Here is a 23,453-nt window from a genome sequence, read left to right on the forward strand (position 1 = left end):
CTACAGCAGAGCGGTGATTTTTCCCAGGCAGGAAAGAAATTGGCGCAAGCCTGCTGTTAAACGTAGCTGGCTGCGTATGATTTCTGTTTACGTTCTGCATCCACCACACACGTACCCAGAACGCTGAGGACTGTCAGAGGCAGGCCAAATAGAATGTTTCCCTTTTTTTGGTAAAGAAAAGGCCCACTGACTATATTCAATCAATAATATATGTCTTCTGGCCCTGCAAATGTGTCACAGAACTGCAGGGTTGCAGAGTTATTAACTACAGCAGAGCGGTGATTTTTCCCAGGCAGGAAAGAAATTGGTGCAAGCCTGCTGTTAAACGTAGCTGGCTGCGTATGATTTCTGTTTACGTTCTGCACCCACCACACACGTACCCAGAACGCTGAGGACTGTCAGAGGCAGACCAAATAGAATGTTTCCCTTTTTTTGGTAAAGAAAAGGCCCACTGCGTATATTCAATCAATAATATATGTCTTCTGGCCCTGCAAATGTGTCACAGAACTGCAGGGTTGCAGAGTTATTAACTACAGCAGAGCGGTGATTTTTCCCAGGCAGGAAAGAAATTGGCGCAAGCCTGCTGTTAAACGTAGCTGGCTGCGTATGATTTCTATTTACGTTCTGCACCCACCACACACGTACCCAGAACGCTGAGGACTGTCAGAGGCAGGCCAAATAGAATGTTTCCTTTTTTTTGGTAAAGAAAAGGCCCACTGACTATATTCAATCAATAATATATGTCTTCTGGCCCTGCCTACACAATTCTGTCCCTGTAGTATTACTGCAGGGCTCAATGCTCTGCACAGCCGATTTAAAAAAAAAAAAAAAAATGCAACACTGCTAACAGCAGCCTGCACAGTTCTGCACACGGTTAAATGTGGCCCTAAGAAGGACCGTTGGGATTCTTGAAGCCTACACTCACTCCTAACACTCTCCCTGCCTAACCACCACTTCTGTCCCTGTAGTATTACTGCAGGGCGCAATGCTCTGCACAGCCGATTTTGAAAAAAAAAAAAAAGGGCAACACTGCTAACAGCAGCCTCCACATGGATAGATGTGGCCCTAAGAAGGGCCGTTGGGGTTCTTGAAGCCTACACTCACTACTAACACTCTCCCTACAGCAGCTCCGGCACCAGCAGCACTGTCCCTCAGCTAACTCACAAGGCATCTGAGGCGAGCCGCGGGAGGGGCCGACTTTTATACTTGGGTGACATCTGATCTCCCCAGCCACTCACAGCAGGGGGGTGGTATAGGGCTTGAACGTCACAGGGGGAAGTTGTAATGCCTTCCCTGTCTTTCAATTGGCCAGAAAAGCGCGCTAACGTCTCAGAGAGGAAACTGAAAGTAACCCGAACATCACGTGGTACTCGTTAAGAGTAACGAGCATCCCGAACACGCTAATATTCGCCCGAGCATCAAGCTCGGACGAGTACGTTCGCTCATCTCTAGTAATTATGCCATTTTAAAAACATTTTTTTTTGTAAAGCATACACATATTTACATATACTTACACCCCTAAATGGATCCCCTGGTTTGTCCTGTGTAACATAGCCATGTAGCCACAATCTGCTTAGAGGAAACATGGCCAAGCCTATAATGGAGGGAACACCCATTGGATTTCAGGGAACAACTGAATTAATTCTAAGCCTAAATGCTCACTTGTAGAGCCATTAAGATTCCAAAATGATGCAACGCCCCAGTTAGTGAAATGAATATGACTCAGTGTTCTATCTTATGTGTAGCCATTTTGTGTCAGGTAGCCATCTTGTATGCCTCTTTTCATTATATTCATTTGTCCTCTTTCTTGAGGATTTATAGATATTAGTTACTCAAAAAGTCTTGAGTGAATAACGGAGGTCAGAGCTGCAGGAGATAGCTATGTAACATTTAGACTGGTCAGCAGGTCGAGATGATATGTTCCGAGCTGTTCACATATGTTCCAAAATATTCTATCTAAACAAATTATTTAGAATTACTGTACTTATGTGTTTGGAGAAACTAATCATGTATCATTCTACTGCGCCTGTGTTGCATTTGTTTGGCATTTTTGATGTTAAATTCCTTATCATGCATATTCCTATTGTGTTTGTATTATTGACCATTGGTTATAAATAAATACCAACTACCGACCCATCTCAAACCTCCCCTTCATCTCCAAACTACTAGAATGCCTGGTTTACTCCTGCCTTGTAAGCCATCTATCAGAGCACTCTCTCCTAGACCCTCTACAGTCTGGCTTCCGACCTCAACACTCGACAGAATCTGCCCTTACAAGGGTATCCAATGACCTACTGACAGCCAAATCGAGGGGCGATTACTCCCTATTGATCCTCCTTGACCTCTCTGCAGCATTTGACATTGTTGACCACAAACTCCTCCTCAGTATGCTTCGCTCCATCTGCCTGAAGGACACGGCTCTCTCCTGGTTCCCCTCCTACCTATCTGACCGCTCTTTCAGCATCTCCTTTGCTGGCTCTACCTCCCGTCCTCTTCCCCTTGCTGTTGGAGTCCCCCAGGGCTTGGTCCTCGGCCCCCTCATTTGCTCTATCTACACAGCCCCAATTGGACAAATCATTAGGAAATTTGACCTCCAATACCACCTGTGTGCTGACGACACATAGCACCTCTTCCCCCGACATCTTTACACCTTTCCTCCAAAACATCACCGACTGTCTGTATGCTGTCTCTAACACTATGTCCTCTCTCTACCTAAAACTAAACCTCTCTAAAACGGACTTACTGGTATTTCCACCCTCCATTAACCGACCTCATCCTGACATCTCCATCTCAGTGTGTGGCGCCACCATAACTCCTAGACAACATGCCCGCTGCCTTGGGGTCATATTAGACTCTGATCTATCTTTAACCCCCTACATCCAATCTCTCGCCTGAACATGTCAGCTGCACCTCAAGAACATCACAAGAATCCGCTCTCTTCTCACTGTGTACACGCTAAAACCGCTTACTGTTGCCCTCATCCACTCTCGGCTCGATTATTGCAACTCGTTGCTGATCGGCCCCCCTGCACCAGACTCTACCCTCTCCAATCCATCCTGAATGCGGCAGCAAGGCTCATCTTCCTGTCAAGTTGCTACTCGGACGCCTCTGCCCTGTGCCGGTCACTGCACTGGCTGCCTGTTAAATACAGAATTGAATTTAAACCCGCTACCTTCATCCACAAAGCCCTCCATAGCGCAGCGCCACCTTATATTGCCTCCATCTCAATCCATCACCCAGCCCAAGCTCTCCACTCTGCTAACGAAACCAGACTGCGCGCTCGTTTATTTTGAACTTCTCATTCCCGCCTCCAAGACTTCTCCAGAGCAGCACCGCTCCTCTGAAACGCACTACCAAAGGCTACCCGAGCAATCCAGGACACTCAGAACTTCAGGCGTGCTCTAAAAACGCACCTCTTCAGGGAGGCATACCGCATTCCCTAAACAAACCCCTCTGTACTCCGCCTGATAACATGTTCCCTGACCTATTGACTGCAATCTTTGCTAGCCATCATAAACCGCTCTTGCAGTCATACCGTTTCTGCCGTCACATGGCTAAATGTCTGACCATTGTCTATGTGTATAGAATCCCTCACTGTCCACCTCGCCATACCGTACACATCTCCAGTCCTTTACCTTCTGTATCACCCCATTACTTGTAGTGTGTAAACTCGTTGGAGCAGGACCCTCACCCCTATTGTTTCCATAAGCTGATTACTATGTAACCGTGGTTCTGTAATGTTTGTATTTTTTGTCTATCTGTATTCCCCCTGTCTATGTAAGCGCTGTGAAATATGTTGGCGCTATATAAATAAAAGTTTATTATTATTAAAATTGAGTTATTATAATCGAAGCATGTGCCTCTATAAAAACTGCTGTCTGTCAATCAATAAACAGATAACTTTGATCACACTGGTGATCAGAAGCTCAGCTTATCCTCTTACTGAATTTGGACCCCAGAAGCATATCATATAGCAAATAGTTTTATTTGCACTAATATTTTATGCCAAACAGGGGCATTGGATTTACTCCAGATCTCAGCACCAAGAATTCAGTGACTTTCACTCCCTTGAGAAAACGCAGATAGAGCACACTCTTCAAAAGTAAGATTTCTTACAAAGTGTCTGTTTTTTCCTGAGGCTGTGATTGACCATCTGCACTGGAGGAAAGAGGGCACACTTGTCATGCGTTGATCCATGTAAGGAGCCCAGCAGACTGATATGCTTTTGGGTAAATTTGGAATGTGTATGTGAATACTGTACGGACATTTGAGGCGAGTGCATGATTTTATTGCCCTGAGATTGTGATTCTGCTACAGTAGCAAATTGAGTAAATCTGAAGGCAAAAAGTTTGCGGTGTGATCAAAATTATTTGATGGCTTAATAATTACTGAAGCCATGTTATAGCCTATGTCTTACACTGGTGTCTTTGGAATGCGTGGGGATTGGTGACATTCCACCCCCTTGCTTCCCTTCTCTCTTCTGACAGACATTCCTGAGAACACAGTGGACATCAAATGCATAGATACATTGTTGTAAATTTACAAACAATTGTTACGAATTAACACTGTAGATGATAGCAATTGAATTTAGCAAATATAAATGTATTTGAAATATTGTATCTGACTAAAGGGTTTCTTCAGAAAATATCTGAAATTGACATAGCCACATCAGGGTGAAGAGTTTGTTTTGTTTTTCCTGCCCTCCTCTCGGGTGTGTTTCCCTTTGACTACTGAGTTGGTGGTCATAGAATTGGTCAGCTGTTTATTGCTTAAGTAGATTATCAGGATAGAAAAATATAGAACGCACTGCCTAGTGAATAGTGTTGTTGCCTCAGGCGTACTACCAGGATAGAGTAGTATAGCCTAGGCTAGCAGGATGTATTTTGGTGAAATACAACAGGTAACAGGAAAAGCACAATCGTTAACAATCCCTAAAAGGACGAAGAATGGGAAGCATTTAAAGAGACCAGGATGGATGAACACAGAACTTGCACACATGTTAAAAAGGAAGAAAAATGTGTTTATCGAATAGAAAAAGGGGGGAATATCTAAAGAAGAATATAATGCGGTCTGCAGAACCTGTAGGGCAGTGTCAGAAAAGCTAAAGCTAATAATGAATTGATGCTTGCAACATAGGCCAAAAGCAATAAAAAAAAAGAATTTGGGGGATATGTCAAAAGAAAAAAAGTCAAAGATGCTATTGGATGCTTACAAGATGAAAATGATGAATTGGTTAAAAATGATGTTGAGAAGGCCGAACTTTTAAATTCCCAATTTGTATCTGTTCTCTCAGAAAGAGGATGGGATATCAACTGATCTTGCCTGTGCTATTAGGGGAATAAAAGAATGCAGGCTATCTATAAGCAGAGAGATGGTGAGGGAACACTTAGCTAACTTAAATGAATTCAAGTCTCAAGGTCCAGATGAATTACATCCTAGGATACTAAAGGAAGCAGCACAGGTAATTGCTGAACCACTCGCCATAAACTTTGAAAATTCCGGAAGAACAGGAGAAGTTCCAGAAGATTGAAAAGGGCAAATGTTGTCCCTATCTTCAAAAAATGGAAGAAGGTGGATCCAGGAATCTACAGGCCTGTGAGCCTGACTTCTATACCGGGAAGGATCTTTGAACAGATTAAACAGCATGTATGCAAGTACTTGGATAAAAATGGAGTAATTAACCAGAGCCAGCATGGGTTTGTAACAAAAAAGTTATGCCAGACAAATCTAATTTCCTTCTATGACAGAATCACTGACTGGGTTGATCAGGAAAATGCAGTGGATCTAGTATAGCTTGACTTTAGTAAAGCATTTGACAAAGTATCTCATACCATACTTATTGAAAAAATGACCAAATATGGGATTTGACAAGGCAACTGTTAGGTAGATTCTCAACTGGCTGAGTGATCGTACTCAGAGTGGTCATAAATGGCTGCACATCCAAGTGGACGAATGTGTCAAGTGGGGTACCAAAGGCTCTGACTTAGGCCCAGTGTTGTTCAACATTTTTTTAAATGATCTGGAAGAGGAAATTGATGGGAAACTGGTCAAATTTGCTGACGACACAAAGCTTGGAGGGATAGCTAACACTAAGGAAGAGAGAGAGAGTATTCAAAAAGATCTAGAAAAGCTTGTACAGTGGTGGGTGACTAACAGAATGGTATTTAACAAGGAGTAATGCAAAGTCCTACATCTGGGCAAAAAAAAATGAAAGAAGCACATACAGAATGGAAGGAATTGGGCTAAGCAGCAGCACATGCAAAAAAGGTATACTAATCGATCATAGACTGAACATGAGTCAACAATGTGATGCAGCAGCGAAAAAGGCAAACTCAATTCTGGGATGTATTAATAGAAGCATAGAGTCTAGATCATGTGAGGTAATTATTCCCCTCTACTCTTCCTTAGTCAGACCTCATCTGGAATACTGTCTCCAGTTCTGGGCACCCTACTTTAAAAAAAAGACAGACAAACTGGAGCATGTTCAGAGAAGAGTAACCAAGATGGTGAGTGGTCTGCAAGTCATGTCCTATTAGGAACGGTTAAAGGATCTGGGAATGTTTAGCTCGCAAAAAGAAGGCTGAGAGGAGACTGGATAGCTGTCTACAAATACATAGTAACATAGCATGTTAGGCTGAATGAAGACAATGTCCATCTAGTTCTGCCCGTTTTAACCTTCCCCTTGTTGGTCCAGAGAAAGGCAAAAAAAAAAAAAAAACACCAGTGAGCTTGAATGGAGGAAAAAAATTGCTTCCTGACTCTATAATGGCAGCTGGAGTAATCCCTGGATCAACAACCCCACTGGTCACCTATTGTCTATCTCCTGTAATATCGTAGTGCTCTAGAAAGACATCTAGTCCCCTCTTAAACTCCTCTATGGATTTTGACATCACCATGCCCTCGAGCAGAGAGTTCTACAGTCTCACTGCTCTTACAGTAAAGAACCCCCTTCTATGTTGGTGATGAAACCTGCTTTCTTCTAGACGTAGAGGATGTCCTCTTGTTACCGTCACAGTCCTGGGTATAAACAGATCATGGGAGAGATCCTTGTATGGTCCGCTAATCTAATTTATACATAATTATTTGATTGCCCCTTAGCCGTCTTTTTTCCAGGGTAAATAATCCCAATTTTTATAACCTCTCTGGGTATTCCAGTCCTCCCATTCCATTTATTAATTTATTTGCCCTTCTTTGGACCCCCTCGAGCAGTGCAACATCCTTCTTTAGCACCTGTGTCAAGAACTGTACACAGTATTCCATGTGAGGCCTGACAAGTGCCTTATATAGTGGAAGAATAATGGTTTCGTCCCTCGCCCCTATGTGTCTTTTAATGCGCCTCAAGACTTTATTTGCTTTTGCAGCAGCTAATTGGCATTGGTTGCACCAGTTAAGTTTACAGTCAACCAGTACCCCAGGTCTTTTTCCATATCACTTTTCCCTAGCAGTACCCTATTTAGTGTATATTGGTGACATCCGTTTTCCCTGCCCATGTGCATAACCTTACATTTATTAACATTGAACTTCATTTGCCATTTTTCTACCCAAGCCCCCAGCTTATCTAGATCCTTTTGTACATTGTCCTCTGTTGTATTAATTAGCTTGTATAATTTTGTATTGTCTGCAAATATTGGGAGTTTTAAACCATTGGGTCGTCAAGAATCCACATCGTTGTTCAGAAATATCTATATGACATGTGTGTACCTGGTTACTAGAATAGTATTTAAGTATATAAAATATTACGGCATAGCCCTGGGATCTCTAAGCACTCAATCCAGGGTTGCCAGATTTTCTGGAAATTTGTCATAGTGTCTGTTCTAATCGGATGAATCCTTTCAAATAACATAATTGAGGATATTCTATTAATGACCTCTGGGAAGGAGAGAGTAGGTGACTTCCATTTAGAGGCGATGTGGATTCTTGTAGCCATACATACATATTCAATCAGTTTATGAGCTTGATAATTAAGTCGCAGAGGGCGGTCCCCCAGCATGAACACTATAGGGGATTTGGGAATTGGATACAAAAACAGTTGGTTGAGAAGGTTGTGAACCTGTGATTACAGCCTTTCGACCTCCGGGCATGTCCACCATGTGTGAGGCATATCACCCATTTGTCCCGAAAGCACAATTGGGAGGAAGATGCGTAGAAATGGTGCAATCTCTGTGGAACTAAATATGTCCTGTGTAAAATTATAATTGAAGCTTCCATAAGGGAAACTTGGTGGCTGCCTTTGGAGATCGTGGAACAACAATGCTGCCATCTATCAGTGGTCATCTCAAGCTGTAGGCCCACTTCCCATCTACTCATAAACATAAGCTTCTCCCCAGGCAGAGGTTGGTTTAGCGTAATGTTAAGGAAAAATTCCCGTTAGTATGTCATCCGGCGTCCAAATTGAAATGAGTACTCATAATTAATTGTTTAAGTAATACCGATCGGCAGGAAGAGAGACCGTACATATGCATTGGATGTACAAATTCATCTACTTCGATTTTATTGGCATTACAAGAGGTCTTTTATAAGCATATCATATAATTAAAGTGACGTTGATTCTGAGCCAAACATTACATAGGTGTTTACATCATTCAGTAGTTTGCCACATGTTTGATCAAAGTTCATTTCATAATACTTAATATTTTCCATTCTTCAGCGGTTTTGCTATATTATTATAGGAGACTAAACATTTAACATTTAGCATTTCATAATGATTTAGCATAACTATTTATCAATAAATGTTTATCTTTTATTACTTTATTTGTGGGTGAGTATATATAAGCAATACCTATCAATTTCTGTTACATTATCTGTTATCAATCTGTAGCTCCCTCTCTTATCAATCTTATGACTAACTATGGCTATGGTTTAATTACTTGTTAGGTCAGCCTGAATGTCTAAAGCTGCATTCCCATGAACGTATATCGGCTCGGTTTTCACGCCGAGCCGATATACGTCGTCCTCATGTGCAGGGGGGGGGGGGGGGGATGGAAGAGCTCCTGCCTCCTCTCCGCCCCTCTGCACTATTTGCAATGAAAGGAGGCGGGGCGGGGCTAAGTTCAGAGAATTAGCCCCACCCCCGTCCTGCCTCTCCCCATTGCAAATAGTGCAGAGGGGCGGAGAGGAGGCAGAGAGGGGGCGGGAGCTCAGTTCCTGCTCCTGGCTCTTCCATCCCCCCCCCCCCTGCAGATGAGGATGACGTATATTGGCTCGGCGTGAAAGCCGATATACGTTCGTGGGAATGCAGCCTAAAGTCTATATCTGTTAGCTTAGTTCGTGACAGAGAAAATGAATTATCTGAGACAGTAGAATTTAAAGGTAATATCACACAATACTGGGGTCCTGGATAATTTCCCCCACACGTGTGATGGAGGCCTGTAGGAGACTCCCGCTCTAGTGGTCCTCTTTGCTGGCTGGCTCTGCTGTCGCTGACCCCCTCCGCCTGTCTCTGTCTGGGTTTACCAGGACTCTTGCCATTCTGTACACAGTCAGGCCAGGAAGCACCCTCCTCAATATGGTAGCGCACACCTCATGGCGACCTGCCGGCATTTCTCCAGCTTCAGCAGGAACACTCCAGGAGTGTCCACTAAGTCTCCTCCAGCATCGGATTATCCCCGCTCGTTACAGGTACTGTAGAGGCTACCCGAATCAGGTCAGGATTAGTGATGAGCAAGCATACTCGCTAAGGGCAATTGCTCGAGCGAGCATTGCCCTTAGCGAGTACCTGCCCGCTCGAGCGAAAAGGTTCGGCTGACAGCGGCGGGCAGGGAGCTGCGGGGGAGAGCGGGGAGGAATGGAGGGGAGATCTCTCTCCCTCCCGCCCCCCCTGCTCACTGCCACAACTCACCTGTCACCTGTGCCGGAAGCCGAATCTTTTCTCTCGAGCGGGCAGGTACTCGTTAAAGGCAATGCTCGCTCAAGCAATTGCCCTTAGCGAGTATGCTCACTCATTACTAGTCAGGATGTCAGTAGCCGCGGTCTATATAGCAGGAGCTCCTGCTACATGCAGCCGGTCAGTTCGGCTGCCTAGCCCCCCCCCCCCCCCCCCGCTCACTGCCACAACTCACCTGTCATCTGCGCCGGCAGCCGAATCTTTTCTCTCCAGCGGGCAGGTACTCGCTAAAGGCAATGCTCGCTCAAGCAATTGCCCTTAGCGAGTATGCTCACTCATTACTAGTCAGGGTGTCAGTAGCCGCGGTCTATATAGCAGGAGCTCCTGCTACATGCAGCCGGTCAGTTCGGCTGCCTAGCCCCCCCCCCCCCCCGCCATCAAACCATTTTGACTTACCTTCTATTTAAAATCCCTAATCCATCCCTAAGCCCTAAACAAAAAAAAACAATTTTTTTTGTGCATTACACTAATATAGTAGAGGATATGTTTGATTTTTTTATTTGTACAACTACAGCCTGTGCCATATACAAGACCCAGGCAGTGAAGATATTAGATGAGAAGAAAACCCTTTGTAGAAGGTATTCATTGATATCTTTTATTGAATGCATGAACAAGTCAAACATTTTTAAAAAAGGTACAGGTTTTCTTTTAGCATTAAAAGGAATACAGTAGTAATAATAAATTATTGTATGATCCACATAGGCCATATACACCACCCAGTGCATATGTAAAACACAACACGGCTCATACATATGGTATATACTGTGACCTGAACAGCTGCGTTATCTGCAGGAAACAAGACATACAGTGTTGAAACCAAGTTATTGGAGAATAGGTACATAGAAAATATCGATATGTGGGGTTATAACTGTACTATATGCCTCCTTGATCACGTTATCCAAGATGCAGGTTGCTAATGTAAAAGCCTATCACAAGGACCTTGTGCACAAAGACAATATATGTTGTGAGCCCCCCCAGGGTAAGTAGTCAGAATGTGCACCAGCACTGTCACCAATAAGCAGGGGTGCTGCGGACAAGAAAATACTGACACTTATTATTGTAATACATGAACTTCAAAACTGCCCATACCCAAACGGTTTATTGATGCCCGTACCAACCCAAGTCCACATTGCAATGTTCTGATTGATTGGTACGGGCAACATGGAAACTCCCCCCCCCCCCCCACCTCACTAGTTTCGATATGAGGCCCAATACATAATTAGGAAGCATTTTTAGGTATATAAGTTTTTGTATATATGTCCTTTTAAATAACGTATGCAACGTATATGACATTCTCATTAGTCCAGCACAGGCTTTTAGAAAATAGCAGAGAATCTGGCTTCTATAACATGCAGTATTGTTACATATATATCATTAATCAGAAGCTTGGTTGCCACCGTGATGGTCTATTAAACATGGTTAATTAAACAAGCAACTGGATGCAAGCCGTTATGCATCAATGTACTGAAAACATTGGGCCTCACTTATTAAATCTGTCCAACAGCAAGACTGTCCTTGTTGCCCATAGCAACCAATGAGAGCTCAGTTTTCATTTGCTATGGGCAGCAAGAAGAGTCTTTCTCTTAGGACAGTTCATAAATTAGGCCCTATATGTGTACTTTCAGCCACATCAAGAGGGGACGGTTATTGTGACATAGACGTCATACAGTAGTGTGTACGACAACTCCAATGGAGACCAGGGTGTTGTTTTTGGAATGTCTCTGTTATTGCAGCTCAGCCCTTTTCACCTGAATCAAAGCTGCAATAGTCGTCAGACAGGGGGACAAGAATGGGCCTGTTTTTGAAGAATCCTAGATAACTTTAGTAGTTATTTCCATAAACCCAAGTAATTTTTCTTGTAGGTCCGATGCTGATAACATACAATTTCAGTAAGTCAGAAGAGTACTTTATTAGTGTTTTCGTTGTATATTACGAAATGAGACCAATACGATATTTTGCTTCTACGTTGTAAATTGTACTGGACACCCAATGGGATATGGTAAATATGTTATTGGTTGCCATCAGAAGGAAAAAAGGGACCCATATGAGACTCCCATAAAGGGGTAGTGCCAACATGCAGCTCGCTCCGGGTTCACGCTCTTAGCACTCTTGGTAATCAGTTGACATTGTTGTGCCATATACTGCAGTACCTCTACATTACAGTATATAGTACTTCTAATTATATGAATTATAAACATATATGGTAGCCCAGGGGAGCCTTTCCACTAGGTCCTGGGCCGCCATGGCAATGCACTGGCACCCTGCGATCCCTAGATGAACGTCCATCCTGTAATTAGAGGATGGCACAAGGTCCACCAGAATTGGAAGCACTTCTAACGCGTTGCTCTCCGTTCTGGATACAGTGGAGGGACTTACTATTGATAATCTACCTTGAAGAGAAGGTCATCAACAGTTGATTGCAACTTGGAATCCCCGCTGATCAGGTACTGCATGTACAGCTCCTATTAATTTTAATGGGAGCTGTGCCTGCAAGTACCAAACTGGGATATTACAATGTTCACAGCGCTGTCCTTACTGACAGTGGTGCCTGGAATCAGCTGATTGGTGGATTCTGAGAATAGGTCATCAATAGTAAAAGTCCAGGAGAACTACTTTAAGGGAACCAAGGGTCAAGTATATCAAACGTTTATTCTCATTTGGGTACTAGGGTGCACAAATTTGTACAATTGTGTGTTGACCTATGCATTAGTAGGAAACCTATCTGAGTGTACAGTACCCTCCAGAAGTTTGAAACATGAGGGAAATGTTTCCAAATCACTACTCAAACATCTGTGAGAAATATGGAAACGTATCCAGACCAAAAAAGTTAAAGTTGATCTATGTATTGAGCGTATTGTATAAGCAGGAATAACAACGTGCTGTATCCAGGTTACCTAACTTGAACCTTTTCTTAAACGGGGTTGTCCAGGGAGTTAGGATCCTTATTTAACCTACAGTATGGGAAACAGCACTTCTAGCCCAGTTCATACATCAGATCACGTGGTATGGACCCTCTCTAAGACAGTCACGTCTTTGAAGGGAGCTTAGGTTGTTTGCCTAACAGAGAAGCGGGCTGGTTTTATTCTTAAGATGGGCCAGAGAGTGAGAACAAGGCTAGCCTAGTTATTTAAAGGATTGGAACAGCCAGCCCACTTTGACAAAAACAGGCACAGACAGCATACCACCAGAGACGGTGTTGGAACCAGGCCAGAAGTGGAGGTTCTGGCACCCCAAGCCTGGGTAAGAATTCTGCCTCTTTAGACAACCCCTTAATGGCCCTTTTATATGGTCCAATAATCGAGATCGATCGGCAGTACACTTCAAAAGTGATATATGAGGTGAGAGGGAGGGATGAACGATCATATGATTGGTTGTTTGTCCCCCATGCAGTCTGAATCATCCATTTAAATGAATGGCAATGTTGAAATCAGATTGAGCCAAGTCAAAGGACCTTACTACACTGAATCATATCAGTGTTTGACACACAATGGAGATGAACAACGACTGCGTACTACAATGAAGTACTATGTGTAGCCGACTAGAGCTGGAATGTAATAAAAATATAACAGATCTGAAAACCTTAAAAAAGGAATAAAAAAAATGATGGCATAGTGAGCTGAAATATTGCAAATATCACAAGGACTAAAGAGCAGCATAGTGCATTTTACCAACATTATGGCGAAATCTAGTGTACGTAAGTTATCGAGCCAAGGAGTGGTGAAAATATAGACATTATCAAAGGAGATTCATAAATACACAGGCACCAATCAGGACATGAAAGTTGGATTTAAACATAAAAAACCACAAGAAGATAAACATCAATAGATCCGATCTGTAGACAATACAATGAAAGGTAACAAAAAAAATTGGGATACTATTCGGTATACCAATGTATTGCACATTAGCTACAAGCCTATGACACTAAGTGTTGGCTCTACTATGGTAGCTGAAACAAGATCCTACTTTGCATTACTTAGGCACCACACAGACAGGCATAGAGCTGTCAGGAGTAAAGGCATCTGCAGCTCGATCTACAAGTGCTATAAGATGGAGCCACCTTCTAGATGAAAGACTGTTAGAAACTTGCTAGCAACGGCTGAGGAGTTCAGTGATATGTAACTGGAAAAAAGGTGTCAGTGTAGACAATAAAACTGATCATCCAAAAAAGCAAAGAAGAAAAAAAGCATGCAAGGATGAAAGCTGCAAATAAAAACCTGCTAACTTGTTTTCTTGCTACTTTGGAGCTGAAGATTATTACAAGAAGTTGGCGATAGCTTCTGATGCGTGAAATATGGAGCCAAAAAGAGCAGCTAAAAAAAGGACCACGTTCGTAAAGGGTCTTCTTGTTTTGAGGGTTCAAATCAAGTTCAGCCTTCCAGTTAATTTAGGATGGCATCTTACCCCGAGACAGAAGAGAGTTCATGCTCACTGGAGGAGCTGATCTGTCTTTCGACTTTCTTCTGCTTGATCTTCTGTGCAATGTCCACTTTCTTCTCAAAATAGCTGACCAGGGCTTGCTCGGTCAGCATGGAGGCCAGAATCTGTTCAAAGGAGATTGACCATTCGGCATCGATAGTACTGCCATACTTGGGCGTTACATTACCAGGCTCACATCCGACTAACACTGTGTCGTCTGCAATATCCTCACACTGAAGCGAGCTGGCGCTCACCATAGAATAAGAGGAGACAGAGGTATCGTCCTTTGTTTCATCATCAGAGGTGGGCTGCGTGGGAGGGCTGTTTCTTTCTACGTTTCCAACTTCTTTTTTTAGCTTTTGGATATCATCTTCGGTGACCGTTGCTCGAGAATTGCCAGGAACAGGAATGGGTACTGTCGGCGGTTGTTCTTTTGTGGTCCTCGGTTGTCCATTCTCCAGAGCTGAGCTTTGCTCCTCCTCTTCACTAGAGGGGTCTCTGGTTATTGTTTGCCCACCCTCAGAATTCCTAAGGGGTGGGTTGGAGAACTTTTTTCCAACTTCGCCAATTCGCAGTAGAAGACTAGCGACTGTGGCAATGGCATGGTATAGTTCTTGTTCAACTGGGTCCTCACTGAACATGTTGTAGAAGGTCTTGCACAGCTCAATAAATTGCTCCTGTCATTAAAAAAAAAAAAAAAAAGATATAATCTAAAAGATTTATAATATGCTCAACTGACATCTCTTGTACATGTATGGTGGATGTTGGGTGTCATTATATGGAGCCGAGCCCATTCTATATGCGGTAAGTTCTGGCTGTAAAACATAGCTGACATTTCTGCAGCTGCCAGCATCAGAGATAAGATTTTTGTACTTCTTGTAAAATCTCTTTCTTGTCTCATTTATTAGGGAATACAGCCTAAAGGTCCCTTTACACGCAAAGATACGTCTGAAAGCTTGAAAGATTTAAGACCCATTTAGACAGGACGAATGTCGGGCAAACGATGCTCGATACTTGTCCCCGCACATACTAGCTCCCGTACATACTAACTACATGGGAGCTAGTGTCGCTGGCTCACAGCAGGGAGGCTGGAGATTTCTTTCCTCACGCTCCCGCTATGTTAAGTGAATGGAGAGGGTCGGGGGAGGACGAGGAGAGAAATCTCCTGCAGCCTCCCCACTGTGAGCCAGTTCTACTAGCTCCTGGGCAGGTGCATGGGAGCTAGTATGTGCGGGGACGAGCCTCTGGCATTGTTTGCCTGAAACTCGTCCTGTCTAAATGGGCCTTTATCCTGCAGTCTTTTGAAAAAGGAGCGAAATGCATTCAAATGGAATTTTTTCGCTCAGTCTTTCAGCGGCTGAACGATGGATTTCATGCAGAGCTAGCTAGTTTGTATGCAAGCAGTAGGAGCAGCAAGTAGGATAAAACAAGGTTAACAGTTAAAGAAAAAAACTTAAACAATATAACAGAGCTCAGAACCATGTGCAACTCCAGGGAGAGTGCTCCAGCAAGGATGAGAAGAGGGTAAAAAAGTGAACATTTGACAACACTTTGGGTGGGTGCCATGTCCTCCAATGAACTAAAAAGATTTTACGGTAAGGACAAAAACCTTATTTTCTCATCCGTTGCATTGTGGGACACAGCCTAGAACCATGGGACATTCCAGAGCAGTCTCTCAAGGGTGGGAAGAGCAAAGTCAAAAACCTGCGGTCAGTTTATGGCAAGACTATGCAAGACTCCTCAATCGAGAAAGATGTCAGAGGGTGTGAAAGTGTGTACCCAATAGAATTTAGAGAAGGTTTGCAGAAAAGCCTACATAGTGAGGCTACAAGAGCGGAGGGGCCATTGTGTACCACCCAATAGGCACCCACCACCAGAGTAGCCTGTGCAGTAAAGGGAGGCAATAGGCCTCCATCACTGCAGCCCTGATGCACTGCGAGATAACAGATGGAAGTGATCGCCACTAAATGGCTACCTTACAGGACAAAAGACGATTCAGGATGTCATGTAACTGCTTAAAGGGGTGAACCTGCAGCATGTCTAGTTAAAGGTCCCAGGAAGGGACAGGGAAAAGGTATGGAGGAGTGCCGTGGGAGACTGCTTGTAGAAAAGCTACGGATGGCGGACTTTGAGGCCAGAGTACGTTGAAAAAGAATGGACAATGAGGATAGCTGACCCTTAGCCGAACTAAGGTCCAGTCCCATGTCTAACCCTTTTAGTATGAAAAGAAGATGGTGAGATAGCGAAAAACGTATTGGACGGAAGTTGCGTTTTTTTAATCTGAGGAGGAAGGTCTTCCAGACACAGTGATAATTTGGGAAGAGGACAACTTCCTAGCCACGGGCTCTCATGACCGCTGCTTCAAGTGCCACAGGTTAAACAAAGTATGGACATACTGGGGTGTAGGAGGGGCCCATGTAAGAGAAGATCTTCCCAGAGAAAGAGGGAAAGACGGAAAGACCACGTAGTGTCAACGAGGTCCACATACCATGCCAGTCTAGTGCAATGAGAATCACTGTCAAACGCTCTTTAGTAGAGTGAAGCGATCCCCGCCACCATATATGGACTCGAGGCAGAATAAAATGAAATGGACTCACCTGGTGCAAAGGGGGACCCCTCAAAGAGCGGGTAACCCGCTTGCACCGGAGATCCTGGCAGGCTTATAATGAGTGCTTGAGTCCTCCAACGATCCTTGGCAGGCAGGAGAGCAGCAGATGAAAATACCCCAAATATTGGATAACCAACTGGGGAATATGTAGCAATGAATGGTAAAAGAGTTGTCTTCCGCGCTCGTATTGTCAGCCCTTAGATTTTTATATATTTGAAAAATCCCTTAGGATCCAATTTCAAAATAATAGTTTATTAAAAATACATAGTAACAATGGATATCGTTACAAAAAAACTTAAATCTTAAAATGCAACCGCGTTTTGGCGTTCTAATGACACCCTTCTCAAACATATATCTGAACACGATTATATATATATATTAAAAATATATAAAATTTGCGCAGGGACATGTCCATCCCTGTGTGCGAGCCAGATCACACATGCACAATCGGGATACAGGAGAGTGCATCCTACTATTTGGGGACCCCACATGCGCTTTTAGTTATTCCCGATGTTCGCACTGTGAGGATGGGTGATAGACGGCGCAGGCGCTGAGGAGGTGGCACACAATGCGTTCCATTAACCCGGACGCGTGCGCAGTACACTTTAGGCCACTGCGGGGTTGAGGATATACAACAAATTGTGAACTACAGTTCAAAAATTGGTTAATTTTGACTATTTCGCGTTCTTGTTTGCTATAAACTTCTTTTCTCCCCTGTGTAATGGCTAGGCAGCATTTTCTGCCGCAGCAATAAACTTCCGCCAGCAATTTTTTTCCTAGAGGTTCTCTTTGAAATTTTTTAAACGGGTTATAGGGGGCAAGAGTATTTTGTAGACTTTTATTTCTACGATATATAACTCTTGGTTTTTCTTGGACTTCTTTTCCTAAAATTGGATCTTTAAGAATAGCCCAGTTCTTTTTTAATATACTCTCTATTTGACTAAATTGAGAGTTCTATTTAGTGATAAAAAGAATATTTTATTCGGGTGAACAGTAGAGAAAAATATGCTCATGTAGACAGGACGTAAGGGCAGGATCTATAACAGAGGAGAGCAGGGGACAATAAGAAGAGAAGAGAGGACCCTGGTGCCAATAAGGGGATTTGAGGAAGGGCAGGAAGCCCATCGGAGGATGCTATTGGATGATATGGAGAATAATCCCACCTCCATCGGAAGTTCCCTGTAGTAGGCTGTAGCCGAGGACTAAATTTTGGATCATTGAATCCGGTAAGTGTTGTAGGAACCGCGGTTGCATGATCATAACCACAGCACCAGAGGAGGAAGCGCCTCTTGCAGACTAAGTGGTGGCACCACCAGGCGCACCGCACCCGAGAGAGGGCTGTGCTGCCCCCTGGACTAGTCCCACACCCACCGGTATCGCAGAAACTGATGGAAAAGATGCAAAGGAAGCAAAGAGGCCGTGCCTCTAAAAGAACAGAAATGTAAGTGGGGAGGGCAGTTGGGGGCTTTACAATCCTCATCCCCCGCGAATGGCAGAGCATTAGCGGACCACCCACCTCCCTCTCATGTGGACACAGAGTGGTTCCACTGGGGCCACAATGAAAGAAAAGAGGGGAGACAAATTCCCCCGGCCTAAGAGGCATGTCCGAGGAAGGGAAGGAGTATCAGGCAGGACATTGGTGGTGGTAGTAGTGGGGAAAAGAAAGGAAGAATAGAAGGAGAAGGAGGGAAGAGAGGATAATTTATCTGTGTTATTGGGGGACACAGTTTGGACCACGGGTATAGCTACTGCCACGGTCGCAGTAATTATACCAACAGTGAAAAAAACTCAAGACATAATTTTTACCACAATGTGACTGTTCTAAACCACCCACAAAATGGCGACGTTTTTTCTTTTTTTTCCCTTTGTAAAGGTTTTCCAGTACATTAAAATAAATAAATACAACTCATCCTGCAGAAAACAAGCTCATATATTGCTGGATGAAAAAATAATTAAAAAAATAAAAAAAAAATAGCTGTGGCGTGAAGAAGTGAAAAAGCATTTCTAGCCAAGTTGCTATTTTTCAAAATATCTAACAAATGAATGCTACTTAGCACCCATCTGACATTGAGCCGAGGACACGTGTAATCTTACACACACTTGTTGCTAAGGACACCCATTTAAAACGTTGTCTATAGCAACTAGTCTATCCCAAATCACAGGAACAGGAAAAAGGAAGAAAAAAAAAATACTAAGTTTTATAAAGATGCAGTATCATCAGTTGGTTGGCATCACCCAAGTAATCTTCACTTCTTACCTGATTCATCTTAGGCATGTCTTTGATAGTCTCTTTCTTCTGCTCCTTCTCACTGGCCCACATTCGCAAGTAGTACTTATAGTCGGGAACGCTGGTAGTTTTCTCCTCTAACATGGGGAAAATAGTACTATTAGTATTGTTTACGTGCCAAGTAAGACAGTTGTTTTTATTTATTTATATTTTATACGTATCCATACTTTCTGATCATCTCCTGCATGAGGTTTCTATGTTTGACCTTATTGGATATCATTCTTATTTCTCCAATGAGTCTGAAATAAGCTTTAAAATTTCGTACAGCTCTTGTGCAGAACTTTGTGTTTCTATGGTTATAGATTAGAAAGAGATTTGCGTTATCTGATCCTGAGGCTATGTTCAACTCCATCCCCAGCTTACTATTAAGGGGTGCTGCTACATGTAGAGATGAGCATGCACGCTCAGATAAAGCAGTTACTTGAGCGAGCATCGCTCTTCTCAAGTAACTGCTTACTGGTCCAAGCAGGCTCGGAGGATGGGGGGAGGGGGAGCGGAGGGCGGTGGGTTAAAGGGGGTGAGGGGGGTGGGAGAGATCTGCTTTATCCGAGCGTGCTCGCTCATCTCTAGCTACAAGTCATTTTACTACCCATGAAGAGCGGTTTACAACCTTCTGCTTGCTAAGATCGATCCTTTTTGTGTGTTTTTGTGGCTTCAATTTCACATGCTGAATTGGACCTACTGTGAGAAGGCTTCAGAAAAAGCAAATATAAATCACACTATAGAGGCGGTTTACTACAAGCCATGTGAATCCTTGCATGCAGTGTTACTGTTTACTGGTCATCCAGCAGCTGCCACATTGCACCCTCTACCATCTTCCTCAGTACAGCAACATTTAAAAAAAACAAAACAATTGTGGAGTTGCCCATTTTAAATAGTGCCCATTGTATAAATAGCACTTTTAATAGCAGGATAATCCCTTTAAGCATTGGTAGATTACAGCAGAGTAAGTGTTCTTTTACATGGAACAATTAATGCTCACCCGAGCAAACAATTTCAGCTTGCTCATTCGTCTGGGCAGTCAGTTTAGATAAATTGTTTTTGTTTGTTTAGAGTTTAAATCAATTAAATATCAAGCAAATTATCGTTCAATCATTGGCTGTGTTTAAACAAATGAAAATAACTGATAATTATTCAGTGTAAAACTAGATTTTGTAAGGAACTTACCGTAAAATCTCTTTCTCATGATGTTCATGGGGGGGGGGGGGGGGGGGGAGACACAGCTTTGACCTTGGGTATATAGCATCTGCTGACTGGAGGAGGACACTAAGCAAACAAATGAGTTGACCCCTCCCGCTTGCTATATATCCTCTGCAGGTACTCAGCTAATCAGTTTTGTAGGCAAGCAGTTGGAGCGCCCCACTGGGGCTTGTTACGAAATGGTAGTGCTTAAAATGATTTTTTAGAGCGCAGTGCGACTTTGAGAAACAAAAAAGAACCCCTATCGGGTGAGTGCTGTCCCCCCCAATGAACATGATGAAATAGAGAATTTACGTACGTTCCTTACAAAATCTAGTTTTCTCGTCTGTATCATTGGGGGACACAGCTTGGACTTCGGGACGTTCCAGAGCAGTACCCAAGGAGTGGGAAAATATAAGAAGCTGCATGTGTAAAGAAGCGTAATCAGCTCTTAAACCTTGACTAGCGTTAATGGCTGCCTAACCATCCAGCATGCTCAGAGGTGGAGCATTTAGGCGTCTGAGAAATCAGAGTTATCCCCCCCCAACGGGAAAAGGGCTCCTTTCAAGGAGCTTCCAACGAGGCACCCGCTGTCTGAGAAATATGTGCCATAACACAGGCTGAACATATGATTTCTCTGGCAGGGTAACCCTGCACTGCACTGCAGCGGCGTCAGTGCCAGGAACACTCTTCGGGAACCCAGCAGAGAGCCAGAGCGACTGAAGAATGCCACTAGAGAAAGGTAAATTTGCGAATTATGACAGAGATCACTTGTGAACAGCTTGTCCCATGGGACTAGACTTCATCAATGCGGGTCAAGATACCACATGCAGTGAGGTAACATGCAACAGGGCGATAATGACCTCCTTTTTATGACTTTTTTTTTTTTTTTAACAACTTCCACCCGATAGAGCCTCCTTAGAAGAGAGACGAGTAGACTGGGCGAGCTGGACGTGACATCAGAACCATCAGAAATGGGGGATTAAACTTAAAAGAGCTGGGAGCCCATTAACTGGCGACCTAGTTGAACGTCAGGTTCTGCTGGAGTCCAGACTGTAAACACCCGGCCAGGCAGGTTGTCATAATGACAGCACCGCTGTTGAAGGGACAGTAGGAAGCACCCCACGTGAATGCATTGGAGCTACTGCAACCAGAGGGAATGGCAGATGGAGACACAGGGCTCAAAAATACCATTAGTATAAGCCTTCTGAGACCGACACTGGCCTTAGCCTCTACCCTCTGCATGAAGCCCACGAACCCAGAAGTTGTCTAGGCCTAGGAAAAAAGGTGTCTGAGTTGTCAAGTCTGGGTGGCTCCCAACCAGGATATCACTGCCACCACATGACTCCAACCAGGCACCATAAAAATGTAGTATAACTGCCAAATTACCCCTGGACGTGAGTCTCACTGGTCCCTTTGTGGAACCCTCTGGAGTCAGAAGGGCGAGCACTAAGAGTTGAAATCATTATTAGTGTATATCGTTTCACAGTCTCCTGCAAGCAATCATGCAGAAGAAAATAGTGCAGGAGGATCGCAGCGCTCTACTAACCTCAACTGATTAAATACTTTGTCTCCTGGAACGCGCTCTTACCTGCGTAGGAAGGCTACATGGAGAAACGCTGTAGAAGCGAAGTCGTAGACTGCTCCGACTACTCCTAACGACAGCAGCCCAGACATCCCTAATAGGAGAATACAAGACCCATTCTGCTGCCAAAATTTAGGGTTATAGTGGAAAGTAGGATTAGACTAGTGATAAAATATGTATTTCACTATACAAGCACATTACGCCGCAGTGCCTTGACTCATGAGACTAGTTACTTCCTCTTACAGCTTGCATATACATAACCTTTAAATGTATCCAGCCTGACCGCATATAACACATTTGCATCATATGACGTATACCAACTCCCTCCACCCCTAACCCCCTCCATCGAAGAAGGAAAGATGTAGGCTTCATCCTGCTCTACGCCCAAGACTACATAAGCCGAAGTGACGACAGCAGAATGCAGAGACCCGGATGGGAGGAAACCTTATACAGCTCACCCTATCACATGCTTACACAACAATTTACTATGCCCATAAAAGGGCATGTGTTATGTTTGCATATAAAAGAAGCTGTGTGCTCAGAATAAAGCAGAACTCAGGAAGCATCACAAACCAGAACAATGTGTCTCAGAGTGGTTCTTTCTAGTGTGCGCACACTCTCTGATTCCTAATCAGGAAGGGTGCAAAATACCCCAGAACCTGTACAGGAAAACTGATCCAGAACAGGGTCAGCGGTGGACTCCGCTTAAACGGGACCATTCATGCATCACTGATGACATGAGTGACCCACGTCCGTATGGACACGGCTGACTGAGCTAGCAGCACAGTACTCGTAGAAAGAAACAGATGTTAGTTAGGTTCGGAGACCGCCTAGAGAAGGATCGGAGCCATAGTGGCTCAGCATGTCAGAGCTGACCCGAGGGGAGCTAGTAGATAGATCTAAAGCCCCCAGGCACCCTGTCGGAGGGCAACCCCCCCGGCTTACCACTATACTTAGATAAAACAAGATAAGATATTCTGACTGACTGGATATCTATCCCCATATAGCGGCGCGAGCGCATATAGTATGTGGCTCTGGACGGCCCCAGCCTGCATCTAATTCTGTAAGTAGGTGAAAGAGCTAAAGCTGCTCGCAAGGACACTGCAGATGGGCCACCATTGGGAAGCTAGCCATCAGGTAAGGTCCCCCCCCTTCCAGAGCGGAGAAAAGGAGCAGTGTGTCCGTGGATGTTTTGTACACAGTACTCCTTCCATATAGAAGAAACTACAGATGTTATCATGGACACAGACAATGCGCCAAGGCTGCCTGCAGAGAACCGCAGGCGGCAACCCTCAGTCGGCTAGCCACTAGGCAAGGTTCAACCCGGTCTATAACAGACATGAGGAGCGAGGAGTCCAGAGACTCCCTGTGCAAGTACTCCTTCACATGGAGGGTATGAGGTCTCAGCAAGGCCCGAAGCCCTGTGGCAATTAGTTTGAACACCATTGTTCGTAAGACGAGATATTCTCTGTCTAGATGGCTTGACAAAGACCCG

At 44.0% G+C, this 23,453-nt stretch overlaps 1 protein-coding gene across 3 annotated transcripts in view; it reads right to left on the reverse strand.

The window, feature by feature from the left end:
• Positions 1–10,464: 10,464 nt before the first annotated feature.
• The window catches only part of TBC1D9B (TBC1 domain family member 9B), a 251,807-nt gene continuing 238,818 nt past the window's right edge, over positions 10,465–23,453 (reverse strand). For all 3 annotated transcript variants that reach the window (XM_066591015.1, XM_066591014.1, XM_066591016.1), the window contains 2 exons: positions 19,165–19,271; positions 10,465–14,976 (listed from right to left, as the gene is read on the reverse strand). In XM_066591015.1, the coding sequence (XP_066447112.1) occupies positions 14,281–14,976; positions 19,165–19,271 (803 nt within the window). In that variant the 3' untranslated portion in view covers positions 10,465–14,280. The remainder of the gene's footprint in view (positions 14,977–19,164; positions 19,272–23,453) is intronic.

The sequence above is a fragment of the Eleutherodactylus coqui genome, chromosome 2, assembly GCF_035609145.1.
Source record: "Eleutherodactylus coqui strain aEleCoq1 chromosome 2, aEleCoq1.hap1, whole genome shotgun sequence".
Taxonomy (NCBI): Eukaryota; Metazoa; Chordata; class Amphibia; order Anura; family Eleutherodactylidae; genus Eleutherodactylus; species Eleutherodactylus coqui.